This window comes from Triticum aestivum, chromosome 4B (genome assembly GCF_018294505.1).
Source record: "Triticum aestivum cultivar Chinese Spring chromosome 4B, IWGSC CS RefSeq v2.1, whole genome shotgun sequence".
NCBI classification, from domain to species: domain Eukaryota; kingdom Viridiplantae; phylum Streptophyta; class Magnoliopsida; order Poales; family Poaceae; genus Triticum; species Triticum aestivum.
This window is the reverse complement of record NC_057804.1, coordinates 517,167,671-517,189,496: the sequence shown is the minus strand read 5'-3', so window position 1 is coordinate 517,189,496 and position 21,826 is coordinate 517,167,671. Positions and strand designations below refer to the sequence as shown.

The following is a 21,826-nucleotide window of genomic DNA, read 5'->3' as shown; positions in this document are numbered from 1 at the left end:
AACATATTTGATGTTCCAAGTGGGTAAAGAAGTTGTGACCACTCTCCACGCAAAGGTACATACCTTAGGTGGAGCAGGGTACCTTCATAACGATGCCCAGACGACCCTAAATCCGACCGATGCCTTGCTCGTGGCTCCTATAGAAGGTTGTTGAAGATCAACCAACACATAACAATAGGCACTCCTCGAGGAGAAAATGCCATTCTTCTCCGACGCTCATGCTATGAAGTTGCCAGCAAGCCGAGCGGAAGGCTCACTACGCAGAATTTCATCAATATCGCACTGGAGGAAAATTTTGTTGGATAAGGTCCAACCGCCATGCACCACGCACATCAAGGAGCTACGACACCCACTTTAGGCGGCACCGGCCCTTTGTGGTGACGAGAGTACTCAATGGGAGCCATGGGATCCATATATCCCTCAAACTTTGAATGCTTTCAGCATTACCCACGCGACATAGGATGTGCTTCTTTAGGAGCTCAAGCCCATATGAAATAGCTTGCCTAGTAGAAGCATTGCATGTGAACACCGCATCTTCTAGCCGACCATTACGATATATTTTGCTTTAAGCACCTGCGCACATCGCTTGCCAAGCCAGGATGGCTTGATTAAAGAGTCTAAAATCCCTAAAGCCAAGGCCACCGTGCCCTTTCACCTTGATCAAATTCCGCCATCCAATCCAATGAGATTTCCCCCCTTTTTTGAGCCCCAATAAAATTATGCACTATCTTGTTTATGTCATCACACACCGAGGAAGGTAGTTTGAAGACCCCTGTGATATAAGTAGGAAGAGCTTGGGCAACGAACTTAAAAAAAATCTATTTTCCAGTTTTAGCTAAATTTGCATCTCCACAAATCATCATTCTTTTTGTTATTGCTTGCAAATTTTGAAACTTCCCTCTATTCGTTCTTCCTTCAGGTGTAGGTAGCCCTAAATATTTCTCCTTAAAACCGGCAGTTAGTAACATGCAGAACCGAACGTACCACATCTCTTCTCTTCTCGATATAGGAGTTCATCCATTTTATCAGTTAGGGCTTTTTATTTCACATATATCTGCATTCATGAGCATTAATACCTCAAGCCTCGATCTAGACTTTTCACCTTCTTTTGAGTCGTTTCCAATTTTTGTACTCCAATTATGCAACAAACACATTAATTTAGCAAGAGAATTTTTTACATCGCCCAAATCATGAATATTGTTTACCTCGGCCCAAGCATTCGCTATTATCTCCAGGATTGCAGGGCTCCTCTCCCTCATCACTTCATACCGCATAGTACTCTTCCTTGGTAAGGCCTCAATCTCATTAAAGCAAGTAACGATGGGAAATGGTCCAATATCGGACAAATAAGATGTTAAACCGAGCTTTGAGAAAAAAATATTCCTCCATTGTATATCCGCAACTCCTCTGTCAAGGCATACTTCAACATTCGCATTATCATCACGTTGGTCATCACATGTGTAGAGGATAAACCATGGCCGTCAGGTTGCACGTCTCAAGAACGCCTCGTAAGGCTAGGATTTGATCTTTAGACCTTGATGTAGTAGAAACATGCTCAAAACTTTGCATCACCTTGTTAAAATCACCTACAAGCAACCATGGAAGGTCAGATTGCAATTTTAGGTCTCAGTAGTTGACCACATGAAGTGTGTATTCTCGGTTCTAGGTTCACAGACTAGTTCATCATCCGGACAACAAACAAATGCACCTATATATCTATCTTAAGCAGCTTGAACACTTACACTGATAGATTCATGCCAATAAAGAGCTAATCCACCTCAGTTACCTTTACTACAAACACCTTCAAAACCTCTTAAACCAAGCCTAGCCCTGTATGTTTTCACTTCCCCCTTTTCTATCTAATCTAACATAAGAACATCGATTTGTGGGAGTGGTTGTGCACAAGAGGACAAACATCATGAATTGTCCGAGAGCACCCCCCCCCCCCCCCCCCCCGGCAATTCTGGCATAAAAGATTCATTGCTTCTGGTGCTGCTCCAGCCCGAAGCCCACCGATCTATCATTAGTGAAACTCCTTGCACTATTTAATCCCTTCTTTGACCTCTTCAGGTCCCTTTCAAGAGTCGGGGTCAAGGCACCATCCTCGGTTTCTTCTGAAAATCAAGCTTTTGCATCATGTCTTCTATTTTTTCACCATCAGAAGTTGGTAGTGCGAGTAACTCCCGCTTGCACTTCTGTTCGGTGTTCAACCTATCATGGTCCGTCATCTTTCCAGCTTCAACATTAACAACCGCCTTAACATCAGTATTGGCATGCGCTGCTTTGCATTGCCTAATAATTTCCAGTTGACGCAGGAGCTCTTCTTTGTCAAGATCATCCTCGTGAACATATTCCAGCTCGTGGTCATGGCTTTCATAGTCTTGATCATCTCATAGTCCAAGCACCTGATCATCTCCCTCGAAGCGACCAGAACCTCGAGCATGGCCACGGCCACCACCTGACCGCATGAACCAATTTGGAAGCAGATCTTTCAAGTATAGAGTGGACGGATAATGAATTCCATCTCCACATTCCATACCCAGGTTCCAACCATACCATAAAAAACTTGCTTTTTACTATCCCTAACCATCGATGCAACCTTTTTAAGGGCTTCTTTACATCCAGACGAACTCTAGCTCGGTTTAAAATTTCAGAGAGATCATTAAACGGCTACCTCGCATAAACAAATTCGCCTACTTTAGATGCCAAAGACTTCACCATTGAACTATAGCCATATGATATATCATGTATTTGAATCCAAATTTTAAATGAGTACAGCTGAATCAACGACAGCGTAGAGAAACCATCGTATGCAACCATCAGGACCGGGTTGTCTTGGATGGTTCATGGAACACATGGACTGTGTTGTGAACGTGTTGTTTTCCAAGCAATATGAACTTCACATCCTTAGCCAAATCCCATGCTATTCCCATACTTTTGCAAAACCAAAACTCGCTAAAGTGCTTCTCCGTATGAACTCTCACAACTGCTAGCCATCTAATAGTTTTCGCTGGCGGCGGATCTTTCATCTCGTAAACAACATCATCTAGGTCTTCTTCCGTAAGTCCTAGACGCTTCATCATCTCATCCTGATCATGCACACTCAATTTGGACGTACTCGAAGCCATGGTGCAAAACCCTAACCCATAGGACAAGAACGAGGAGCCCCAATCCCCAGCCAAATGAAACGCCAACTAGCAGATCTGTTGGGATCTACGGTAGGGTGCGTCGACTGCAAATTTAAATTTTTCTACGCGTAGAACAACCAATAACATGTTATGGGAGATGGATCATAGATCGTTACCACTAGACGTGCAGTGTCGTGCAGCGGAAGAAGAGTTGGGGCAGCGCGTCAACGTGGATCGTCTCCTTCTCGCCCGCTCTCCCTCAAACAGCCGATCGTCCGATCCCACGTACAAGTTCGCCTGAGTGGCGCAGGTGCACCACCTCTAACGGCATCCACGCGTGCAGGAGGAACACCGTGCGGCGGACTGCTAGGTCCGATCACACACTCGGCGGCGAGTGGAGGTGGCTATTCGCAACACATGCAAACCCTAGTGACAGCGCCGAAGCTATCAACCGAATGAGTGCTCCGCACCTCCACTTTATATAGGCGCCCGTCGCGGGCTCAACACTTGGGCCTCAAACGGACCCTAAAGCCCAAAATCTGTTCGGCCGGGATCTGAGTCCGACTAGGATCACATTTGACTCGTGGAGTCCGGTCCGGCCTCACAAGTTCCTTCCCTTAAGCGCGCGACCCCTTAGGTCAAGTGACTTGGCCACAACTCGGATCACCTCCGAACTGCACGGTTGGTAGTGGCCTCTAGCAAGGCATAACAACCACCAAGCACACTATGAAACCGGTTGGCGAACATGTACATCACACTTCCATTCCCTTTGCCACACAATATATATTGTCGGGCTCAAGGCAGGTCTGTCATCCTTGTGCTAGCCCAACCTATTTCTCGTTCCAGTGATGCCGACCACAAACCGAATTATCTCATAATCCTTGTCGCATGGCCATACTTATCCTGGTCGGATCACACGAAGGGCCCAGAGTATACCTCTCCTGATCGGAGGGGCAAATCCCACCTTGCTCGACCATGTCTCGCAGCATGGGTCTGGACAAGCCTGAAACCTACCTTTGTAACTACCCAGTCACAGAGTAGCGTTTGGTTGGCACAAAGCAGGTCTGTCACCATCCCGAGTACATGCGCTAGCTCAGGTCTTAGGACATAGAACGTATGTTGTACTAGAGACTCACAGATGACATATCGCTGCGTCTCATAGTTGGGTCTGTCCGACTCAGACCTTATTTCGACTCGGGTCCGACTACGTCGAATCCGACCAGATCCTTCCGAGTCCATATTATCCGGTTAGCATCCAATGCTCCATGGCGAGTGAGACCAAACCATCGACCATGTCATATGCTAGTCTAGTCGGCTGCGCGTCCATACAGCCCTTTCGACTAGGGACCTTTTAGGACAATAATCATACAATGCATAGTCCCACAAACAAGTCACGTACTTGCTGATATACATCATTGATAATGTCCAAGGACTATCTTTATTCATAAACTCATAGGAAATATCATCATACATGATTGCCTCTAGGGCATATCTCCAATAAGATCACCCAGGACGGGAAGCGACACAAAGGTCACCCCTTGATCAGCGCGAGTTACAGCTACCAACCGGAAGGCTCTATCAGAGGTTGGAGGGGGGAGGGTTCTCGACGATGTCGGCGGCACGAGGAGGGAAACCCTAACGAGAGGGGGATATCTTTGTATATGCGGTTTCCTAGTACAACATATATTTGTATATGTGGTGTCCTAGTACGGCAAATGCCCCAATACGAAGTAGACAACTCTAAAAATAAAGTTTTCACAAAAAATAAAGAATATTTAGTGTATGTGATGATGTGTCATATAACTAATGATTATTTGATAATAACAAGATGGCAACGTAGCCCAAAATGTTGCCTCAACGGCTCTACAATCATGATGAGATAAATAAGTATTATTATCTATCGATGTCGATTGTCAGTTTGCTCAGCCGTGCACGTAGGTTGCATCTAAAGTATGTATATATCCTACCCAAATATTTTGTTTGGTGCGTCAGTGTTGATATATATGGAGCTTGATAGCAAGTGCGAATGATATTGCCTTTGATAAGGTATAAAAATAGATTTAATGTGCAAATACACATGGGTTACATACCCAATATACACCTCGGCAATCGCATATTCGAGAATCATAGCAGTTTTAGCATAGAATATAAACTCTTTAATTATAGACATGGAAATATAATAATACAAATATTATTGCCTCTAGGGCATATTACCAACACGTGTTGTTTCCAAGCGATCTAGACTTCACATCCTTAGCCAAATCCCAAGCCATTCTCATATTTTATTAAAACCAATACTCGTTGAACTCTTCCATATGAACTCTCACAACTGCTAGCCATCTAGTAGCTTCCGCTGGCGGCGGATCTTTCATCTTGTACACAACATCACCTAGTTCTTCTTCGGTAAGTCCTAGTGGCTTCATCATCTCATCCAGATCGTCCTGATGGTGCACGCCCGATTTGGACGTACTCAAAGCCATGGTGGAAACCCCCTAACCCATAGGACAAGAACCAGGATCCTCAAGCCGCAGCCAAATGAAACCCTAGCTAGCAGATCACCCAGGGCCAGGAAACGATGCAAAGGTCACCCTTTCTTCAGCCGGAGGACTCTATCAAGGGTTGGGGGGTCTCGATGTCGTCGGTGACGTGACGAGAGAAACCCTAATGAGTGGGGGATATCTTTGTATATGTCGTGTCCTAGTACGGCAAATGCCTCAATGTGAAGTAGACAACGCTGAAACTAAAATTTTCACTGAAAATGAAGATTATTTAGTGTGTGTGACGATGTGTCATACTCCCTCCGTCCGAAAATACTTGTCATCAAAATGGATAAAAAGGGATGTATCTAAAACTAATATACGTCTAGATACATCTTCTTTTATTCATTTTGATGACAAGTATTTCCGGACGGAGGGAGTATTAACTAAGGATTATCTGATTATAACAAGTTGGCAACGTAGCTCAAAATGTTGCCTCTACGGCTCTACAATCATAATGAGATAATTAAGCACTATTAACCTATCGATTTCGATTGTCAGTTTGCTTAGCCGTGCACGTAGGTTGCATCTGAAATAGTTTTTCTTTTTTGCGGAGAAATTAGATATATATCCTACCCAATTAATATGTTTGGTACATGATTGTTGATATATATGGAACTTGATAACAAGTGCAAATGATATTGCTTTTGATAAGGTATAAAAATATATTTTTCATGTGCAGGTACACATGGGTTCCATACCCAATAATCCAATATACACGTGGGCGATCGACGTGCGAACTGAAGCTCCTACTCCCTCCGTTGCAAAATAGATGACCCAACTTTATACTAAAATTAGTATAAAGTTGAGTCATATTTTGAAACGGAGGAAGTAGATAGCGTTCACGCCATGACGTACGTCTTCATTTTCTGCTTCCGGAGTTCCTTTCTAACTCTTTCTCTCAGTGGCACAACGTGCTGCGTCCGGGTTTTTTCCTGTGCTAATTGCGTTGTGCTACTTTGGCTATTTCGGTCAAGAGTCGAGCTGGGCTCCATCCAGAGGTCAGAGAGAGATAGGCATAACCCAGAGTCGGAATGGACCACGAGAGAGACGTACGGCAAACTACTTGATCCCACAAGATTGATGAACATGACTGCATAGTTTTGATCCTCCTCCTTCATCTTCATCTAGTCTAGTAGGCCCTACCCCGCGTGGCCAGCCCCTGGCGACACGGGGGCGATCTACCGCCGCCGGCCCTAGGCCTCCGCTCCTCTCTCCCCCCTCCTGCCGCCGCCCGAGGCCACGCCGGCGTTGCCTGGCCAGTGACGGCGGCGGCGGGGCCCTCCCCCTCGCGCGGTGGTGGCGATCTCCAGTCGGCGGCGGCTCATGGATCGGCGGTGCACCGGCGGCAAGGAGCAGCGGGCGCCCGGCGGCGAGTGTGACGGCAATGACAACGCAGACACGTTCTCCCCGCGGCTGAGGAACACCTGTGGCGGTGGCCCAGATCGCGGGCCTCGTCCGCGGGCCGGCAGATCTGGTGGACGTCTACAGACGGGCATGGTGGGCTTGACGGCGCCGGCTTAGGCACCATGGTGGTGCCGTGGCCGGTCAGGCGGCGGCGGTCTGGATCCATCATCCAGTCCCTGACAGAGATGGCGACGACCCGTGCACGAGTTGCTTGATGGAGGTCCTTCGAACAGATCCGGGTGAAAACTTGGTTTCGGCTTACTGCCAAAGCCGGCGATGGCGGCGCTGTTTTGCGACATTTCCTTCTTGAAGGCATCGCCGAGGAGAGTTTCAAGGTCACTGTCTGCTACCTCCGGGGGAAACCCTAGATCAGTTGATCGGAAGATGGCGGCGTTCTTATGTCGTTCCCCCCTTGGGGGCGTCGTTCTGGGAGGTGTGCACGGGCTCGAGGGACCAATCGACCGCATCTTTGGTGGAGCGGTGCTTCATCCTACTCATTGATGACGACGGATCTCGACGGCGTGGCGTAGTGTAGATTCGGCGTCCGATGTGTGAGGATGGACTCGCGCAGGAGGAAGACGTTGTCAGGCGTCGTGGTGGCGTCGATGGCAGAGAGACCTGGCACGGTAGATGCAACAGTACAACTCTGAAGATGGATTGGTGGCAGGTGGCTGCGGCGGCCTCATACCCGGCAGGCGTCCTGGTTGAGTGCGCCGGACTGGTGGGTGCCCATACCCGGCAGGCGTCCTGGTTAGGACCTCAGGTCATAGATGTTAGGTTTGGCTGCGAGGTCTGTTGGTATTAGGCAGCGGCGGTGCTGGGGTCTTCCTGGGTATTCCCTGGAATACCCAAGATTTAGGCCCAAAAAAATTTAATATACATGTTATATTGGCCCAGTCCAAAACAAAGGACAAACTGAGCGGCCACTGCTACAAAAAGGCGACCACAAAGTTATATTGTAAGAAGGATATCATCACTTTATCAATCAAAAGGTACTTATGTATTCATGTCGTTATGGTCTGATACATTGAAATATTGCTATTGCCGTTATGCTAGTGTTTTTTTTCATATATTGCTACTGTTGTGTTGTTTCTTTCATATACTACATTTAGAGCAAAAAAAATTTGAATGAATACCAAGCCTTCATTTTCTGGAGCCGCCACTGGTATTAGGCCCAGACTATTGGCATCCCTACATCAACTGGATAGGAGTAGCGACAGATATTGCCTAGACGGTGGCTTTAGTCTGACTGTTTTATGACTTTGTAAGGTCTTATGTGAATAATTAATAAAGTGGTTGCATGCATCGTCCAGATGCAAGGCCGGGAGTCCTCCTGCATTTTTTTAAAAAAAATCAGTTAATAAAGCCTCTGAGCGATTTTCCTACAAGTAGTAAAGAGCAAGGAGATGTGGAAGGCGTACGATCGACACGGACATGGCTTGTACCGGCGCACCTCTCCGTCCGAATCCAATGCATGGCCGGTGCAACCAACCGGTGAAACCACTGCTTCATTCCCGTGCAATGGCGCCGGCGCAGGTTCCTTTCGACGCCGTGCGGCGCCGCTGCCACTTCCTTTTCATGCAAGCAAGGCGACGTACGGTAGCATGCATGTGAAGGCGCTAAAAGGAATACGCGAAGGGACGCACGCACTCGCGCACCGACAGCACGTACGTGCCATCCTTCTCCTTCGTGCTTTGCTGGTAGCCTCTCGTGTCACTAGATCCGCTCCAATCCAATCACCTCCGAGTAGGCGATAAGCACGCGGACAACAAGGGCGACGCCATGCATTTTGATCGGTGGCATGGTAGGGACTTGGGAGGATATGTTTCTTCCGAGTGGAAGATAGGCTTTTATTTAGGATATAGCCATATATACAAATTCGCACGTCACGTCGGCTTTTCGCTGGAAATGATTCGGAGCACTGACTGACATGACATAAAGGTCGCCAGGAGTAAGGTTACAGCATGCACACAGACCAGCATAACTAACGGTCGTGTCACACGTACGTACGTAGTATCAGCGTCGACCCATCTGGCATCCACATCCAGTACACCCGTCAGGGTCATGTATCATATGATCCAGCTCTACGTATAGCCTAATCTTATCTTCATCTATACCACATTGCTTGGTGGATTAATAATAATAAATGGTTAAAAAATATAGCTCAGCGGCGCGGCCCCGCAGAATCAACTTGACGGTGTGCGCGTGTCAATAATTGACCCTCGTCTCGCTTGGCCAGTTCGTTAGGTGTCACTTACAACCGATTCATCAACTCAAACATAAAGCGGCACAGCTAGCGCGGTACTGCGGCGTGCTGGTGCTTGCTTCCGCCAAACGCATTCGGCGCTTTATGTAACTAACTAACTGGACAAGGGTAGTTACATGTGTTGGCAAAACACCAGGGTCCACCACTAAGGATATGTCCTCGCGTACGCATGGGCTTCCATCATAGACTACATGTTCGAGCATCTCAGAGTTAGAGGGACGCATTGCTACTTGCTAGACTGAAAACTATCGCGGGGATATTCAGGGTTAAGGGGTGGAGTAATTATCGTTGACATTCATATGCATGAGTACTCAATTGTGTAGATGTACCCGTGATCTTCATGCTCAGAACTCTGAATGCATGCATGCTCTATTGTTCACTTGTGTAACGAGCTGCATGACTTGAACATCAATGTCCCTTGCGAGATGCGCTAACTGAGCAGTCTGAGCTCGCTGAGATAATATTTGAGCTCATTATGGTAACGAGTCCTGCCGAGTCAGCTTGACTCATCATCCACCCCTATTCTGGGTGCATCACTGTCTCATGTCAACAAAAAAGAAAGGCATATGGTGTCCACAAGAACTTTTAGCAAAAAAATCAACACAACACCGACAAAAATACAATGATTATTATTCTTGCCTAAGATCTAACAAATGATGCCACTTTAGATAGATAACTGGACATACTTTGATGTTGTACGACGAACGAACATTACGCAAATCCGCACAAACATCCCCCACGATGTATCTCCATTGTGAGCAGCTTTGCAATCATCTTGTTAGCGAAAAGAATGCAAATTGATCACTTAACATGAGTTGGTCGACACAAAACCAAAAGACTGGAACCCTAGTTCTTGAATTGGACAACGATGGTACAAAGGTTGGCCTAAATCGAGTAAATCATCAGCGTAAACATCTGTGTCAAAGAAGCACTCATTTCTATGAATCAGGGAAGCAAACATAATATCCAGTCAAAATTTCAAATGAAAATACAAAGGGGTTTTAAGATTCTTACCATACTCTAGAGCAGGGTGGCCAAGTCATCATCATGTTGTCGTTGTGGCCATCGCAACTAAAGCAACACCTCTTCCCCCCATGAGTAGAGCTATGCTCGCTGCCAATAAAGCCTACCACCGGTAGTCACCACAAAATCACCTTGGCGGAGACCTCTCGTGAGGGAAAAGGAAAGAAAGGCTAGGAAAGTGAGGGTGACAACATTATATGGGTGTATATGCAAAATTATCTTACATTGTGTTATCTCTATGGAGCCTCACTCATATTTTTTCATCATTTTACAAACAATCAACCTGATATCCCTCAAATGCGAGTACGAAAACCCACTAATACTCTCCGATGACACATGCATTAGGCCACTTGTCACCACATTAGGAGTTTGGCATAACCTAAGATACCCCTTAAATAGTGATTTCGAGCAAACGTACAAACGCCAACACGTACATGGGCCGGTCCACACGGGCTTCACTACTATTTTCCCTTCCGGTTTAAGGAACGTTTCCATTTAGTTTTTTCCTTTTCAATTTTCGGATTTTTTAAACGTATTTTTTTCTCATTTTAAATGCATGAATATTTTCACAAATTCATAACATTTTAAATTTGCGATCATTTTTAAGAATTTAGGAACATTTTCAAAATTCTAAGAACATTTTACAGATTTTTGAACACCTTAAAGATTCAATAATTTTTTGTATAAGAATTAGAACATTTTTAAGTTCATAAGAATTTTTAAATTTTGTATTATTTTCTAAAATTCACGAATACACTTTAAATTCTTAAAAAATCAAAATTAACCAACATTTTATTAAAAACAACTGAAATTACTATTTTATAAAATTCATAAAAATATTATTTTTTATGAATATTAAAATTCCACTAAAAGTAAAATGGATAAAGCAAAAAAATAAAAAGAAATAGCGAAATAAAAATAATACAGAAAGGAAATGGAGAAAACAGGCACCATGCCCCCACACTGGGCCAGCTCAAAGCGCGTAGGGATACGTGTTTTGCTCGAGCCGCACAGATAGAAATCCTGTATGTACTACTATTTTCACAATAATTTCTCAAAAAAGAACTGCTATTCACAACAACCTAACATATGTCCATAAATAATAACCCAGATAGAACCTAATTCAACTCGCTGGGCTATAAAGTTTGCGAAAAGAATAACCCATTAATGATATTCTGCATTTTCGTTGTTTCTTGTATTGAGGGGCTCGTTTGCTTAACGATATTTTCCTTCGATTCTCTCATTTTTTGCCTCGGTTCTTTAGTTGGTTTTCTGTTTTAGCATAAAAAACACTAAGTTTTTTTTTTAAATGCAACCACTTTTATTTAGAACATTGTGTTTAAAAAAATGTGTGCCATGTATTAATAAACATTATCTTGTACTTAAAAAATATTTAGTGCATATTTAGAAATTGTTCATTGTATATTAGAAAAAGTTCACCATGTAGTAAAAATTGTTCGCCATATATAAAAATATATTCATCATACATTACGAAATTCTTCAATGTGTAATTAATGTTCAATGTACAACAAAAAAATTGTACAAAATTTAACTTAAAAAAGGCAAAAAAAAAGAACGAAATAAAAGCCAAAAAATAATTGAATGAGATTTTCTCTTTTGAGATATAGATCATTCACCTTGACACATTCTGGCAACAGCTACCTGCTTGGACTTGCCAAAATAAATAATTTGTTTTGACAATTAAAAATAAATAAATCAGTGACTAGTTCAATGCTCAGTTTAAAGTGTTTGCGAAGAATAGGCCTGGCCCAAGATATTCCATTCGTAAAAATAGCACGTTGCTTATCAAAAATCTACTCCCTCCAGATTCTCAAAAAAAACAAAAAAAACTAAGGCATGCTTAACTTTTTTTTTGGTCGCACAATTTTGACTATGACTTTCACTTACTGTATGTCCACAAAATTAGTGTAAAAATATAGGAAACAGACTTTATTTCAAGACAATTATGATGATATCATTTTCTACATATTCAATTGACAGAGTTTGATAAATGGTCGAAGTCGTGCATCAAATTCAAATACAATGCAAAGTCAAACAGGCCTTGCGTTTTACTAAGGATGGAGTATCTTAGAAACCAACTTAGTATCGCCTAACAAAAGGAAATCGACATAAACGGAGATGTAGCAAAAGTGGATTCTTTGGCCGCATTTGAGTTTGAGTTGCAAGTTTAAACAACATTCTTTTTTCAAGATAAAGGGAATTGCAAGTACGAACACATGCAGGTGACATTACATTCGTGACACCTGACACAGTTCAAAACCCTGGCGCGCTTCACTTGTACTTCATGTTCAGCGCCTTCCCCAGGGTCAGGCAGCCCGGCGACGCGGGCGGCCTGGCGCCGCCTCTCTTCCCGCCTCCTGGTGCCTGGGACGGCGTCGGCCGCCGCCAGGAAGGCGCGGCCGGGGTACTCTCCACGCGCCTAAGGCGACCGTCCTCCACCGGAGCGCGTGGCCGCGGCGTGCGCTGCTTCAGCTGGATCTCCTCCCGCAGCTCTCTCTCCAGCGCCGCCTTGGCCTCCTCCGCCAGCTCGGCCCGTCTCACCGCCTCCTCCAGGCTGAACTTCAGGTCGCTGATCTCCGCCTGCGCCGCGTTCAGCTTCTCGTCCTTGAGCGCCCCGCCGTCGGCCTCCTTCGCCACGAGCACGTACCCGTCGCCGAGCCTGTCGACGTCCCCGACCTCCTTCGTGTACAACTCGCCGTCGCCGTCAGCCTCTTTCGAGTTCACCTCCACGATCTCGGAGACGAAGCCGGCACCTGAGGCATCAGGCTCTGGCTCTGACTCTGAGCCTCTCTTTCCTGCCAGACTTTCGGACATGCCGATGCCGGCGCCCATGTACTTGCAACATTCAGAGTTCACGCTCTTGAAATCCTCCATCGGGCTTTCAGGCATGAAACGCACTCTCCTTTTCTGTCCTGCCTGAACTTCCACGACATCAGCAGACGTTGCAACATTGATATTCCGGTCATCAGATTGAATGTTTTGACAGTCCTCCCTCGGCAATTCACTGTCATTGACAAGATCAGCGACTTCTCCTCGTGGTTCTTGGCTCCCCTTGCCATTGTCAGACTTAACAGCATTGACGTCGACGTGGCCGTCATTACTGGACCGACCGGTGTCCGCAGGGTTTGCCTCAGCATCGCCGTCGGCACGGCGCACCATCGTCGAGGCCCGAACCATGAACCGTTCGGACGAAGAAACGTAAAGCTCCTTGAATTGCATCAGCTCAGACCGCAGACACTCGACCTCCACCGTCTTCGCCAGCAGCTCGCCCTCCATGCCCTCCATCGCCTCCTTCTGCCTCCTGATCGCCTCCAGGTTCTTGTCAGAGCTGAACAGCTCGAGAGTGACCTCCTGGAAGTACACGGACCGCTCCTCCTCCGCCCTGATGGCCGCGACGGCCGACTCCAGCACGGCCTCGTTGAGCTCCAGCACGCGCATCAGCCCGTCCCGCGCGCTCTCCCGCTCCAGGATCCGTCTCGTCTCCATGGACTCCACCTCCCCGAGCACGTACGCGTTGGCGCGCCTCACGGCGTCGAGCTCGCCCACCGCGACGTCCAGCTCGTCGCGCAGCGCCTCACACTCGGCCGCCGCCTGGGACTGCCTGGTGGTGATGGCGACGTTGTCGGCCTCGAGCTCGGTGATGCGGCGGTGCGCGTCCAGGCACGCCTGGTCGTACTTCTCCGAGAGCTCCTGCATGGACTTCCGCAGGGCCTCCAGCTTCATGTGCGCCTGCTTGTTCTCGCTCTCCTTGGCCTCCAGCTGCAGCTTGCAGGTCGCCAGCTCCTTGGTTACGATGTCGATCTCCTGCCCCTGCACTTGCAAACATGGACGGATTTGAGCAGGAACTAGGAATACAGTTATGATTATCTAAGTTGGGGAATTGAGTACCCTCGTACGTTTCTGTCAGGGCTGCTGAACCTGCTGTGGTCGCTTCTCTGCTCGAAGAGATTCAAGGCAGACTGCACGGATTCTAGGGGCCTCGTGTCAATCTCGGCCATCTGTATGTACGACTGGTTGCCTTGTGTCGATTCAGTCAGTCCTAGTGTAGTCTTCTGCAAGCGTTGAACAAGAAGCATGCATCAAACGTAGTAATACACTGATTAAAATGATGCCATATACCTATCTTAACTTAACAAGGTAACATCAACTCTTACAGGTTACTGGTAATGAAAAGCTATACAGCCTGCTCACAAACTTTGTGTGTTAGCACAACTGTCAAAGCATCTTCAGATTTATCCGTCAGTTTGCCAACAACTTCAGTTGAGTAAGTCAAGAAGTTCAGTTGGTTACACATCTCTGAATACTTCAAGCCATCAACAGGTACTACTACGCTAAGCGATGAATTTTGTGTACCAGTTCGAGGAACATACAGAAATCTATAAGCAGTCTGAAATGGGAGATTCGCCCCCAAAAAACATTGCAGATTTACCTTTGCGCGTAACAACAAATGTGGAGATCGTTAAATAAAGATGAGATCGTACCTTGAGTAGCAAATCAGGCGACTCCGTCGATCACGGGAGCACGATCCCGCCGCGTTGCCTTGCTGCTGGCCTCGCCGGGCGCTTCACCATAGGCCAGAGGAGGAGCAGCCCGAGCCAAAGAGAGCAGCGAGGAAAATGAACAGAGGAACGAGGGGCGCTACATATACGCCACGGGGGAGCGGGTGAGACGAGGCGCCGTGGGCAACGAGGGGGCTCGTCTCCATCGCAACCCGAGGAAACTATCGCTTTGGTCGCGGTGAAAACGCCGATGCGGCGGGTGGGGTCAGGAGGCCACCACTTCTCCGCGCGCCACGAGGCCACCACCCCTACGATCGAGACGTGCTCAGCTGGTTTATCCGCTCCTCGGTCGTGGCCGTCTCGCCGGTGGCGTCACGAGTGCGTACGACAATACTCCCGGTTTGTTTCTTTTTTGAACATTATACTCCCGGGTTTTAGAGAATCTACTATCACGTCCTGCACGTGTTCCTTCATATTTTACATACTGACATTGTAAGGTCCGCAGTGAAATTAAGTGGTACACACAAGAATACAAGACAGAGGGTTCCTAGAAAACCTGGGTGCTAGCGACTGATAGAGATCCTATACAGATCATAGGTAGCTATAGCGGGGGTATCGTAGCCGGTATCATGCACTCGGGAATAGCAAACACTCACGCAAGCCTCGACTACGCCATAAGCTATAGGTGCCGCGTGATAGCCCGGCTACTGTCGGCCACCGCGTGCCTCGGCTCCACTGGTCGCGCACGTCACCGGCCGGCTTGCCTGTGCGTCGCCGTGCTTACCATGGTCGAGCCGCATGCAAGCCGCCACGATTGCCCTACCACAGCCGCGTCGCGGACGGGACCATCTGGCCGCGTCACACTCCGCGGAGACCCGCCGCCACCACTCTGTCTAGCCACACTGTGTGAAGGTCTGCAACAGTCGTCACCTCCAATCGTTGGCCGGATAGGGTCGACTCGGCCGTCGATGCCAACCAGTGCGTGGCTCGGCTAGCCTCGTAGGAGAGGAAAGAGGGATCAGTAGTAGAGAGGGAAAAGGGATTTGGGGGCAGGAGAGGGGAAGGGGATCGGGAGATGAGACGACAGAGGAAGACGAAGATAAGAGGCGAGAGATGAATCTGACTTGTGGCCCCATACTGTCAGTGAGAGTAGCTAATGAACCCGACTGGGATCGCGCTTTTCTCAGTGCGCCAAACGTGTCTAGGGTTTGAAAAGACCAGGATCAGAGAGGTCAAGATATCAACTTCATGGATTTGGAGGTGGTTAATGCATTCCACATCCGGATAGCTCAAATTAGAAACCTCAAATCCATATTATTACATGCAATGCAGCGATCTTTGACCAGAGCTCATCCGGCTCCGCCGTGCACATGTTCGGCGGCCGGGTACACTCCCCAGAGTATTGGTCCGGTCACGGCAAGGTAGAGTAGGGCATGGGACACGAGCCGGCTCACAGGACTCAAGGCGCCGCCGTCTCCCATGCCCTATCTTCCTCGTCGCAGCCCGGAACCCGAACGGTGCAGGTGGATGTCAGAACGATGATGGATCCGTCCTCGGACGAGCCGGCGACAACCACCACCACGCGGTTGCGGCGATCGGACTGGTGCACCATACGGGGCGCCGGAGAATGCGACTCCACCTCGCCGACGTCCATCACCGCGAGGGTTGCCGTCGCCTCCTCGCCCGTTGCCTCGCACGACAGGCACGTCATGCCATGTTTTCGTTTGACGACGCGCATGGTGCACCCTGGTGCTCGGCGCGCCAATGGAGGGGTTGCGCGTCCGCCACCGCATTCGGACGCCAGACGGACCGCACTGCCTCTGGTGAGGCAGCGACGGCATACCTAGCACCTGATCCATGCGCCATTTGGGCGGACGCAATGGATTCCCGACGGAAGGAGGCCACGTGCTGCTACGCACGGGCCTCCTCCCGGGAGCGGCGGAAGGAGGCCACGTGCTGCTGCGCACGGGCCTCCTCCCGGGAGCGGCGGAGCGCAAGCCGAACGACCATCCTCTCCTCGGGGTCATGTGGGACGAGCTCGGGGTCGACGGATCTGGAGGTGAATGACTCGGATCCGCTGCCCGCCATGGTGGAGATGGCCGGAGATTGCCGAAGATGAGCTTGGGTTGCGAAGGACAGTGAAGGGGAGTGGAGTGAAATGGCTAGGGTTTGGTCCGGCGAGAGGATGGGGAGGATTATATGCGGGTTCAGTTGGGACAGTGTGGGCCGGGTCGGATGTGGCAGACGCGCCCGGGCGCCCCCATATCCGCCCCATATTTGGGTTGTATATGAGGGGTGTCGATCAGCCCGGGCGTTTCAGACCCGTTTGAGGCGGCCGACTGGGTCAGATTTTCGTGGCCGATCAATACCGGACGGGCCACCTGGACGTTTGAGGCTGGGGTGCCCGACTATAGATGCTCTTACACTGCTCTTAAAATAGGGTTTCACCCCACTCTATAAATAAAGGCAACATCCATACAACAAGTTCAAGTGCACTGAAGCTACATAAATGGTTAGCACATCAGCACAAACACGCACAAAGAAAGCATAAAAGAAATAAGAAAAAAGGTCACCAAGTGTTGCGAGGATTGTCGGCGAGCGTTACCACGTAGCGCATCCATCATAAGTCCCAGACGCTCGCGGTCAAACTACCCAAACAACGAGAGTCCGTGCTGCAAGAAAGTAAGAAATTTTAAAAACGAATAAAAGGCCCGTTGAGGAAAGACCCTATGATAATGCACAAGTATAGGTGATTGCAACAGTTTTCAAGGGTAGAGTATTCAACCCAAATTTATTGATTTGACACAAGGGGAGCCAAAGAATATTGGCGAGTATTAGCAGTTGAGTTGTCAATTCAACCACACTTGAAAGACTTAATATCTGCAGCAAAGTATTTAGTAGCAAAGTAGTATGATAGTAACGGTAACAGTGACAATAGTAGCAGTAGCAGTATTGTGGTGATTGTAACAGTAGCAGCAGCAAAAATAACTTAGCAAAGATCAATATGTGAAAAGCTCGTAGGCATTGGATCAGTGATGGATAATTGCGCTGGATAATATTCATCATGTAGCAGTTATAACCTAGGGTGACACAGAACTAGCTAGCTCCAATTCATCAATGTAATGTAGGCATGTATTCCGTATATAGTCATACATGCTTATGGAAAAGAACTTGCATGACATCTTTTGTCCTACCCTCTCGTGGCAGCGGGCTCCATAAGGAAACTAAGGCATATTAAGACATCCTTTTAATAGAGAACCGGAACAAAGCATTAGCACTTAATGAATGCATGAACTCCTCAAACTACGGTAATCACCGAAAAGAATCCCAATTTATTGTCACCTTGGGATATACGAAACATAACTCGTAATAGGTGTCTACAACTTGCAAAGGTAGGATCAAGAACTCAAATATATTCATGAAAATATAATGGGTTCAGATATGAGATCATGGCACTCGGGCCCTAGTGACAAGCATTAAGCATAGAAAAGTCATAGCAACATCAATCTCACAACATAGTGGATACTAGGGATCAAGCCCTAACAAAACTCTAACTCGATTACATGATAAATCTAATCCAACCCATCACCGTCCAACAAGCCTATGAAGGAATTACTCACTCCCGGCAGTGAGCATCATGAAATTGATGATGGAGGAGGGTTGATGATGACGATTGTCGGTGTCAAAACCGGCGGATCTCGGGTAGGGGGTCCCGATCTGTGCGCTAAGGCTGATGGTAACAGGAAGCAAGGGACACAGATGTTTACCCAGGTTCGGGCCGTCTCGATGGAGGTAAAACCCTACTTCCTGCTTGATTAATATTGAAGATATGGGTAGTACAAGAGTAGATCTACCACGAGATCGCAGAGGCTAAACCCTAGAAGCTAGCCTATGATGGTATGATTGTAATTGTGATCGGCCTTCTAAGGACCTACCTATCCGGTTTATATAGACACCGGAGAGGGCTAGGGTTTACATGGAGTCGGTTACAAGGAAGGAAACACAATATCCGGATCGCCAAGCTTGCCTTCCACGCAAAGGAGAGTCCCATCCGGACACAGGCCGAAGTCTTGAATCTTGTATCTTCACGCTTCAATAGTCCGGACGATGTATATAGTCCGGCTGTACGGATACCCCCTAATCCAGGACTCCCTCAGTAGCCCCTGAACCAGGCTTCAATGACGATGAGTCCGACGCACAGTCTTGTCTTCGGCGTTGCAAGGCAGGTTCCATCTCCGAATACTCCAAAGTATCTGTTACGACAAATAATGTCCGGCTTCCCATCAATGTTGTACTCCTCGGCTTCAGTGTCTCATTAATAACCATCTCCACGTGTCGAGCGAATGCGAGGAGCCGGGGCATTTTTGCATTTGCCACCCTCAATCCTCCGGGCTGGCCGTCTATTTGAAGGGACGGGGATTCTTAGATCCAAACCTCACTCTCCCTCCCTGAGCTAGCATCCAACAGAGCGCTCCGCGAAAAACCATTCCAACATGGTCGGCCGTCGCAGCTCTTCTGCTCGCCCTCCTCGTTTCAAGTCGGTGGATTGGGGAGAGTGTTCAGTCCCTCATAGTCGTTTGATAGAGTTACAAACCCAAGGGTTCCTCCCACCGGCGTTCATGGTCCCTGTCCGAGCCGGAATAGCTACTTATGACGGAGGGGAACAAGCGGAGGGATATCCAAATCCATCTCCAGAGGAGTGTATATGCCTCATCCCGCATCTGTTAAGGGGCGTCGGGTTTCCCACCCACCCGTCTCTTCGCGGGCTCCTGGAGTTCTACGGCCTCTAGTTGCACAATCTTACCCCGGCCTCCATTCTGCATATAGCGGGGTACGTCGCCCTTTGCGAGCTGTTTTTAGGCTACGAACCTCACTTCGGATTATGGAGGAAGCTGTTCTGCCTTGTCCCCCGTACCCAGGGAGAATCCCTATGTCAAGTGGGCGGGGCCGAAGTATGGCGCATTGCCGAGACCGGATACCTGTCCGGCACTCCTAAGAAGGCACCAGAAAACTGGCCTTCAGAGTGGTTTTACATTGATGACGTTCCCCTTCCGGATCCAGTCCGGACAGGCCTCCCCAAGTTCAGTAACGCCCCGCCGAGGGCACGCCTAAGCTGGCGCCCCCGGGGCCCTCAAGAAGAGGATACGAGGGAAATACACTTCCTGATGAGCAGGATAAAGTTACTGGCCAAATCTGGACTGATGATAGTCGAGGTCATGGCAATATGCATCATGCGGGGAGTGCAACCGCTTCAATATCGGGGGAAGCCCATGTGGCATTTCAACAGGGAAGACGACACCAGCCGCTGCAGCCGTAAGGGTCCGGACTCTGCCGCTGCTCTGGCAAGAATATTGTCCGATTTATACAAAGGGGAAGAGGAGGAATTCCTTCGCATTAAACCGCGGGACGGATTCTCCATGTACAACCCCCCAAAGTGGGTAAGTTGTCATTCCTTTCCTTGTTTTTACTTACTTTAGCGTTCTTCTGATAAGTTTACCCGCATCGATGTTTCCGAGCAGGAACTGAGGAGGGCCGTAAAAGGAATCTTTAGCCCCTCCCCGCAGCCAGAGGACCCCGGAAGGGCCCTAGATCTAGGACTCAAAGAAGATCCAGATATTACCGTGGAGCTTGTCAACGGGGTATTTTATCAAGCGAGCTGGGATGGTGCCTCAGTGGCCATTGCGGCCGACTATCCCGAACTGCTCCCTGTGTCGCGTGTAAGCCGAACTAAAAAAAACCTATCCTCCAAAGAGGACTCCCCTCAGGCATTATACTTTACCCTTAAGGCGTCGTGCTGTTTACAGAGACGACGGTCGGAGCGCGGGGCCGAGCCCCTAGGGACTCGCCAACCACGGGCGTCCGGATCGGGCAAGCTCAACAGGAAGATGGTGAGGGTCGACACACCACTGCAGAGGTAAAGTAATAACCTGTCCTGTGATTATAGTGTTTGAAATATAACATCGCCCTTTGTGTTTGGCAGGAACAGAAGCAGCCAAACTATATCTGGGGATCCCGCCAATCACGCCTCCACCAGCCAGGTTCCAGAAGCAGCTTCGAGGGCGGAGGCGGACACGGGGCTAGTTCCGCACAGTTCTCCGACAAAGGATGCGGATATGTTTTCGGCCACAAACTCCAAAGTGGAGAGCGCCATGAATCACCGGCACCGGAGGGCCGCGCTTCGGAACAACATCTTTTTCGAAGAGGCATTTAATGCCTTCAATTCGGCAGACACATACATCCGAGCTGCTCAAGGCGGGCTTGCCCAAGCGACGAACCAGTATACCAGAGATATACGGGTGAGAAGCTTTGATAAGTATGTATAACAGTAGCCCCTGAGACTTAAAATAGTTGGAACAACTATTTGAAGGATCCATTTATGCACAGGTTCTTGTAGAGAAGAATGAACAATTGGCTCGGGAGCTGGAGGAATGCAAGGCCCAGCTGAGGGACACGTCTGCCAAGTTAGAGGAATCCCAGAAGGCCTCATCTGGTAACATTTGTCTCAATTGTACGAAGATGCACCAGTTAGTAAATGGCTGGTATGACTAGTCTAACAGAAAATTCTGCAGACAATCCCGGGGTGAATCCGGGGGGCGTAACAGATGACAATTCGCATCTTAAAAGGCAGCTGAAGGCTGGCGAGCGCATCCTTACGCAAGTTAAGCAAGAGAAGAACAATCTTCAAGATGCCAATATTCGGCTGGACGTGGAATTAAAATACGTCCGCGCTCAACTGGCGGATTCCGTGAAGGAGAATAAAAGGCTTCAACGCGGCATTTACGGTGAGTGCCCAGACGAACTATATGATAGTTCGGCGAGGAAGTATATTGAAAGAATTTTGCTTGCAGGAATGTTAACGGGTCGCCCTGAAGAGGAGATGCCCTCATCTGCAAGTGATTTACTGCAAGACCTCTCGCAACTGCACGAGCGAGCTCGGCATGTGAT

The 21,826-nt window shown here is 48.2% G+C and overlaps 1 protein-coding gene across 2 annotated transcripts; it reads right to left on the bottom strand.

Annotated features, from left to right (window-relative positions):
- Positions 1-12,355: 12,355 nt before the first annotated feature.
- On the bottom strand, positions 12,356-15,171 carry LOC123095084 (uncharacterized). 2 transcript variants are annotated; one of them, XM_044516911.1, is made up of 3 exons: positions 14,864-15,171; positions 14,279-14,434; positions 12,356-14,192 (listed from the first exon to the last, which is right to left on the bottom strand). In XM_044516911.1, exons 2-3 carry the CDS (start codon positions 14,378-14,380, stop codon positions 12,654-12,656), a joined length of 1,641 nt encoding a protein of 546 aa, XP_044372846.1. In that variant the 5' UTR covers positions 14,381-14,434; positions 14,864-15,171; the 3' UTR covers positions 12,356-12,653. The 2 variants fall into 2 exon arrangements, with proteins under 2 accessions (XP_044372846.1, XP_044372847.1); XM_044516912.1 differs by lacking the exon at positions 14,864-15,171 and having other exon boundaries at positions 14,271-14,412.
- Positions 15,172-21,826: the final 6,655 nt, after the last annotated feature.